Below are 7,580 nucleotides of genomic sequence, written 5' to 3'. Positions count from 1 at the left end.
CAGACACCAGGCTGGCATTCCAAGCAACAGTATATTTTATATAACTGAATTTTGTTTTGTTTTGTTTTGTTTTTTACCACTTTATAAAGCCATACAATGAACTGCGGAGAATCAGACATCTGTACAAAGGGGAAGACAAAAGCAGAGTCACATTCACACGCGGACACGGTGCGACCAAAGTCATCTTTACACGCGCGACGACGCCATGGGCACAAAGATACAAAATATAACATATTTCTTTTCCATCTATATAAATACACAGAAAGGGGCAAGTCGGAAAGTTTTAAACTGTTCATTAACACTGATTAGCAAATAAATCCGTAACGCTCCCAAAGTAACAAAGACAACAGGAAAAAGATAAAACCACACAAAAAAAAACAGCACGGCGTTGGATCCGCCAACAGAAATGTTGGGTTGCTTCCTTTCGTTTCCCCCCCCTTCCCCCCCTTTTTTTTCCTCCTTTTTAAGGAAAAGAAAAAAAAAAAAAATAGTAACCCCAACCCAACCTCGCAATTTGCAAAACAAACGAACGGAATCAAACAAGCCCCTGCGGGCTCTTTTGCTGTCTGATCTCCCTGCCTGCTCCAACGGGAAGGGTTCCCATTTGCCGATGATGCCGTCTGGGTTTTTGGGGCGGCCGGCTCTGTACCTGCCCGACCTGCTGGGCAGGGTGTGCTCCAGTTTGGCTGTTTCACTGCTAAAAAATCAATGCCCGGAGGCTGCGGCCACATCCAGGTGTTTCCTGGAGGCTGGGACAAAGCCTGGCTCTGCTCGTGGAACCCCCTTCCCACAGCATCAATCTGCAGGAGGGGCTGGAGCTGGGTTTTCTCCCCACCAGACCCTTTCAACTCCAACAATTCCACAACTCTTATGATTTTCCACGCTTGGTTTGATCAGCACATGTTACGCATCCAGAGCAACCAAAACCTGGCTTCATTCAGTTGGTTACATCCAATGGGGATGAATGGCTGATTGCACAAGGGGCGCATCCCTCCAGCAGACAGTGACACAGCCAAACCCTCAGGTAACTGCCAAGTCAGATGGGAGACCCCCAGGAGCCTTCCTGTAAGGCAGCAACACTGACAGCGAAGGAAGGAGGGGTGAGAATGGGAAGGTTCTCCAAAGAACAAATCAACACAAAAGAAGTGACATATGACAAATGTACACACACACACAAAAAAAAATTATATATATATTTATATATATATGTGGGGAAAAGTGCGTTTTTAAGGATATCTTTGGCAAGAATATATGCAGTTCTTTGTGCAGGAAGGAGGGATGTGTTGGTGTGTGTGAGAGAGAGAACGCCTGGCGGTGTGGTTACAATGGGACACGCGCAAGGTGAACGGCACAAGCTCAGCTCTCCGATACCGCGACTGCATGGCAAAGCCAAAGAAAAACCAAAGGATCTCTTCCGTCCCTTTTTGTAAGGAAAAATATTGATGCAGCACTGGGTCCCCGACAGCCCGACTGGTGGGGAAGTTACAGCCAAAAAAAAATAATGTAACTTAAAAGGAGATAAAGAAGGAAAGTGCCTTAAAGGGAGCTGACAAACACCCGCTGACATCATTGGAAGAAGCTCTATGTTAAAAACTACACAATGGTTAACGTTCACCATTCGGACACAGGCTAAATCTCCGGCTTAAGCATCAGCATGGAGCCTTGAAGCAGGCGTGATGCTGCCAGCACCTCTGGGTGCTCCGATCTGCTTTGCCCTATGGGACGGGAAGGTGAAGGGGAGGCTGAAGCACCGAGGCAGCAGATTAAAATAAAATTACATTATTATCATCTCTTTTCTTTCTTAGCAGTGAGAAAACCAAGTCTGAAAAATAGAGACTTTCAAAAAATATATCTTTATATATCTATAAACACAGTGTTTCCTCTAATCAGTTACCGGCAGGGTGAGGAGATGATGGGTGAGATCGTCTCTCATCTCGCTTGAATTTCGCAGAAGGAGGGAATCGTCATTAAAAAATAAGATAAAATACGAAAAGGTCTTTGCATCCATGCGGACAGGGGGAGCCTGGAGGGGGGGATGCCCCGTCCTCCCTGCATCCCATCGCAGTCTTGCACCCAAATCCCCACTACGCATCCATCTCCTGCCATACACCAACCAGCCTCCGGCCACGCCGGCCCCTCTGCGCCCACGCCGTCGCTGTCTCATGCACACACACACACGGTCACACGCATGTCCCCCGCGTGGCACCCGCACACCCCGTCGGCGCTTCCCTTGCACCCAATTCACTTCTGACGTGCAGGTGTTTGCCCCCAGGGTGGGGGAAGGCGGATAGAACGGGGGGGGAGAATCGATGCGCGGAAAGCAAAAATATGGCCAAAAAAAATTAATAAAAATAAAATAAATATTTTCAGAGTGTCAATTTAACCTTTTTTTCCTCCTTTAAATTTTGTTAGCTTACAGTATTTTGTCAGTATAGCTCCTATATATATTATAGCTATCAAGGCAAGGGTGGTCTGAAGGAGGTGAGCTCTCTGGGGGGCTGCAGCAGTAGGAATCTAATTGTCTGCCCCCAGCAGGCTATCTGGGCCACTCTGCTTCAAAACTTCTCCAAACACAAAAACCACCAAACAACCTCTGGGCTTCTGCGCTCACAGCACAGTGCTCAGCTCTGCCCCAAACCTGCACGCTGCTCCCCACCAACCACCATCAGAACCATATCCAGGACTGGGACCTCTGCTCCCCAACACCACAATGCTCAACCATAAGGGCATGGGGCCCTCAGCCTCTGTGCATCCCCACACACAGGTAAAAGCCTGCAGTGCATTCAGGTTGCACACCTTCAACCATGGGGAAGGCAGAGTGTGGCTCTCAGAGGACCTGCGGCCTCCCCACCGAGCCGAAGCCGCCCAGCAACTGCTGATCCTTTGTTGTTGCTTCTTTTTTCACCCCCCCCTCAATAAATTTTCTTCCTTCTCTCTCTTTTTCTTTTTTTAACGTGGCCTCCAAAAATAAAAACAAGAGAAAGCGCCTGAGTTACTTGGAGTCATTCGCCTTTCGTGCAACTGGAACATCCATGCAATTTTAAAACTGCTTGCACATCTCCAAAGAGAAAGATAGGGCTGGCCACGGGTCCGCTGCTTCACACAGGAAACCCACCTGTGCAAGCATCTGCTATTATTATTATTATTATTATTACTACTACATTTTTCTTTTTCTTTTTTTTTTTCCTGTTATGAGAACGTGTGACAGGCCACAGGAGGAAACTGTCAAAGAGGACTGGGGACAGGAGGGAAAAGGCGAAGATGGGTGAGGAGGTGCTTTCCTTCCTCCACCAGCCCAGAAGCATCCTCCTCCTCCAGGCATGGAGCACAGGAGCTGCCCAGGAGTGGAGGAGATGCTGCCCCTCTGTGGGTGGACGTGCACTGTCTCACCTGCGCTGGGCTCTGGGCCAGCAGCTGAGGGTAGCCCAAATCCAAGTACCCAGAGGACAAGTGGGTTTGGGACCAAGCCGTTGCATGCCCCAAGCAGGATGGCCAGCAGGCTTCAGTGTAAGCTGGCAGGACCCTTCTGCTGCAGCACAGCAAGGGGAGGTTTCCAACGGCATCTCCTCCAGTGTCCTGCAGACCTGAGCCCATGCTGCAGCAGGGCATTATCCCCTGCAGGCTATGTCAAACATGCAGCAGATGTTCACCAATGAAGGCTTCTTTCGTGGCTTTTGCTGTTTTCTGTTTTTTTTCTCTTTCCTCCAAATGACAACCCTGAGATCGGTCTGGAGCAAACATCACCACTTGGTGAGGCCTCAAGACTGCGATGCCAAAAGCTGGGAACTCCTCTCGCTGCCACCTTCATTTTGGTCACCCTTCCCTGCAGTGGGACATGCATCCGCATCCTCTCCCTGTTTGGCGTTGACTTCGTGGCTCTGTTACGTAGGTGTGTGGTTTGATTCTTCTATGTGTGTGTTAAGCTTGTGTTGAGTTTTTAGGATTTTGGTTTGTTGGTTTTTTTTGTCATTGTTTGCTGTTTTCCTCCACAATTCCAACCCTTCCCCCCCCCCCCCAATTCACTTCCCTCTTCCACAATGCACTTCCTCACACTCCTTCTCGGATCAGCTCCAAGTCCTTCTCCAAAATTCAAGAATCACCCGCAAGCACCAGCTCATCTTTTCTGGCCGGAGCCAAGCATGACCCTGGAGACAAAGTTGACGATGGCCGCAGCTGGCTGGTCTGGGTCCAGCTCTGCAAAGAGGTGGCAGACGTTGTCTGTGGTGCTCCCTTGTTTCCTGGCTACGAAGCCAAAGAGCCTGGGAGGGGAGAAGGTGAGAGGTTCAGTGAGGTTTGCCAGCACTGCTCACCCAAGGAACAACACCACCCCCTTCTTCCAGCATGGCCAGGTCAACCCTCTGCTCTTCCACATCCATCTCATGCAGCCCACAAGGAAACATCCTAAACCCCAAAGAGCCCACTTTAAGATCAGCCTAATCCTCCTCTTGCTGATGGTTCTTTGAAGACCAACACTGCTGGTCAAACCCTCTTTGCCCTGACCATCCCAGCCACTCACCCCATGACTGTCCCCAGACAAGGACCCTGAGGCACGTGAGGGATCCCATAACACTGGAAAGGCCACATGGGGACAAGAGTGCAGACCCACACAGTGCTGCCCACAGAGCTGGATGAGACCATGTAGTTATTTCTGTCCATCTCTCCCCCAATAAATGAAATGCCTTTTTTTTTTTTTTTTTTAATTAGAACGTGCAAACTGAAGTTATAAATATGGGGGAACAGAATGTGAGACAGGCCCAGGCTGTGGCATTTCTAATTGGAGAGGGGAAGCATCCCAGCAGCTGGACATCCTAATAAAAACTCCTTCGCTAACACAATAGCTAAAATTAGTGGGAACTAACCCCCGGAACTGGGCTCAGTTCCTGGAGCTGTGCTCTCATGTTTGGGTGAAACATTCCCATAGCAAGGAGAAGCGCCCATCCCTCAGGCAACTAAGTCCACCATGTGGGGGCATCCCCCAGTTAGGGGCCCTGGAGGAGATGCTCAGACCCAAGTGGGATCCAGACTGACAGCAAATGGGAGGAACTGAGCACACACTTACTTGGCTGGGCCACTGCCGTCAGTTTTAGTCCACCTGCAAGGAGAGTAAGTGTTAGGGATGGTGCCTCCTGCACACTATGGGACCAAGGGGAACAGAAAAAAGCAAAGACCCTGCTCCAAGTAGCAGGGTGGTCTGGGGGAGGGAAAAGGGCAGGGGAAACATGCTCCCCAAGGGGCAGGCACTTACTTTCGCTCCTGGGGGTCCAAATCACAGAAGGTGACAGTATTGAGAGGATAGTGTCGTCGGAAGAACAATCTGAAACACAAGGCACAGAGCGTCATGGCCTGTCAGCCCCCACCTCTTCCCATCACAGCTCCCCTGGGTGTCCCCCAGGACACTCCACAAGTCAGGGCCAAGGACCGTGACCAGGCTCACATCCCTGAGGGACATCCTTCATGCTCCCAGTCCAACACCCTTGTCCCACGCATGCCTGGACTTTGGGGACCCAGGGACACATAACAGGAGGTCTTACTTCCTCTGGTTGTCTGTTAAGGTGATGCCTTGTGCAGAGACTTTGAAGTGGACAATTGTAGCAGTTGGCGTGGGGTCAGCCACCAGTGTCTCTGCCACAGCCTTGGAAATGGCCTGGGGGCCAGTGAGCGACTCCATCTCCACTGAATTGATGAACAGGACATTGCAGGCTGGAAGCGAAAAAGCAGAAGTGGGGTCAGCCACTGCTCCAAGCTACAGTCCCCCCTGGAGCAGGCCCTCTATACTCACCCGCACCCTGTTTGAGAAGGTCTGTGGCCGAGTTGGTGGTTGATGCAGCATCTTTCTTTTCCTCCATGGGATCTAGAAGAGATGGGACACGGTTTCTGCACCCTGCCTGGAAACCTACTGAGTTCTGGGGGCAAATGCACTACCCCCCTTTCCAAGTGCTGAGCATTGGATACTGGTACTGATAGGGCACTGGGGGATAAAGGGAAAAGCTGAGCCTGGCTCTGAACCATCTGAGCACAGGAATGAGCCACGGCTCATAGTGCAGAGCATGTCCCCACTGTTGGTCCAGATGGAGAAATACAGCCCGTGTGTGGTTCCTGGCTGGAGGAGGAGCTCCCTGCAGAGGGGCAGTACCACCCCATGCTGCTGGCCCTGGTTCTTACCTCGGTCAGGAATGACCAGCTTGCAGGGCAGGGCCAGAGGCATGATAGAGTGCTGGTAGACCAGAGCCGACAAGCAGCCTGCGGAGAGAGGGAGAAGGTGAGCACAGGGCTGGGGACAAGCCTGCCCAGCACAAGAGCTTGTCAGGGTGTTGGTACTCTGGGTGGACAGAACCACATGTGGCATTTCCCCTCCCTGAAGCCACCCTGAAGTCCACACTGCCCAGCAGCATCGCATCCCCCAGAAAGCTCAGGGGCAGCTCTTCCAGATACCTGATTGCTCTGCTCAAACATTCCAGCAAAGAAAAGGCATCCCAACCACACCTGGGGTACTCACCAAAATAAGGCTCATTGGGGCATCCTTTTAGTTTCACACCCCGTGGGCTGGTCTCGATGAGGAAGTGCCTCACCAGCTCGTTGGTGATGTCTCCTGAGAAGGGACCAAATGTTGCCACACCAGAACTGCCCTCATCTTTCTCCTCCCTCCACCATCCCATCTCAACCCCATGGGCTCACCTGCAGTCACCCTCCTGGAACCAGATCCTCTGCAAACCCCAAGCTGTGCTGCTAGTGGGCCATGCCCATTTCACTGTGCCAAAGCCCAGGGGGAGATGTCCCCCAGCCCTCTATGTTTGGTATGTCCCCATGCCCTGCATGCTGCCACATCAGCACATACCCAAGGGCAGTCTGGCTCGGTAGCCCCAGCTGCCCTCTCAATAGAAACAATAGAAAGCATCTCAGCGTGGGAAGGAGGAGGACACATAATACCTTTCTTGTTCTGCTGCATGACGGTGGGAGGTGGGGAAGCGACTTTCATGGCAAGGCCATAGGCTCCTCGGAAGGAGTGGCTGTCCCGGATGATGAAAGCCCCCGGCTCCCTGTCCTTCAGCAACGCGATGGCTGGGGGAGAGAAGGGCAGAGCTCAGACCTGGTGTGCTGAGAGGTGGCGTGCCCTCCAACACCAGCAGGCACACCCCAGCTCACTCCAAATCCTTTGCCACCTACACACCTTGCTCCCGGGAGATGTCTGGCTTGTACCAGTACTTGGAAGTGTCCTGCACAAACTTCACGTTGGCACGAGTCTCCGGGCTGATGTCTGCAGAAAAGGAGGAAGAGAAGAAAAAAAGTCAAAGGAGACTCTACATAAAATCTCTGTGTGAGATTTGGGCAACTCCCGCTCCATTGGGAGTATGGGTACCTCCACCTCCACACATCCCCAACATTTCACCTTAACCCCAACCTCAACCTCACTGGGTAGCTCATGCCTCCCATGGGCTCTTTTCAGAAAGAATGGTAATGCATTGGCACAGGCTGCCCAAAGACATAGTGGAGTTGCCATCTGTGGTTCAGGAACCACAGAGATGTGGTACTGAGGACATGGTTAGTGGGCACAGTGGGGATGAGCTGATGGTTGGACTGAA

The 7,580-nt window shown here is 51.5% G+C and overlaps 1 protein-coding gene across 33 annotated transcripts in view; it reads right to left on the bottom strand.

The window, feature by feature from the left end:
- Positions 1 to 1,179: 1,179 nt before the first annotated feature.
- TNS1 (tensin 1) overlaps positions 1,180 to 7,580 on the bottom strand; it is a 48,684-nt gene continuing 42,283 nt past the window's right edge. For all 33 annotated transcript variants that reach the window (XM_085553172.1, XM_085553173.1, XM_085553175.1 and 30 more), the window contains 9 exons: positions 7,169 to 7,255; positions 6,928 to 7,059; positions 6,497 to 6,589; positions 6,163 to 6,240; positions 5,780 to 5,851; positions 5,532 to 5,700; positions 5,246 to 5,314; positions 5,060 to 5,092; positions 1,180 to 4,259 (listed from right to left, as the gene is read on the bottom strand). In XM_085553172.1, coding sequence (XP_085409298.1) covers positions 4,115 to 4,259; positions 5,060 to 5,092; positions 5,246 to 5,314; positions 5,532 to 5,700; positions 5,780 to 5,851; positions 6,163 to 6,240; positions 6,497 to 6,589; positions 6,928 to 7,059; positions 7,169 to 7,255 — 878 coding nt within the window. In that variant the 3' untranslated portion in view covers positions 1,180 to 4,114. The remainder of the gene's footprint in view (positions 4,260 to 5,059; positions 5,093 to 5,245; positions 5,315 to 5,531; positions 5,701 to 5,779; positions 5,852 to 6,162; positions 6,241 to 6,496; positions 6,590 to 6,927; positions 7,060 to 7,168; positions 7,256 to 7,580) is intronic.

The sequence above is a fragment of the Coturnix japonica genome, chromosome 7 (assembly GCF_054131305.1).
Source record: "Coturnix japonica strain WE chromosome 7, WE-NBRP24, whole genome shotgun sequence".
In the NCBI taxonomy this organism is placed as follows: domain Eukaryota; kingdom Metazoa; phylum Chordata; class Aves; order Galliformes; family Phasianidae; genus Coturnix; species Coturnix japonica.
The sequence above is the reverse complement of the archived record's forward strand: the minus strand, read 5'-3'. Positions and strand labels throughout refer to the sequence as shown.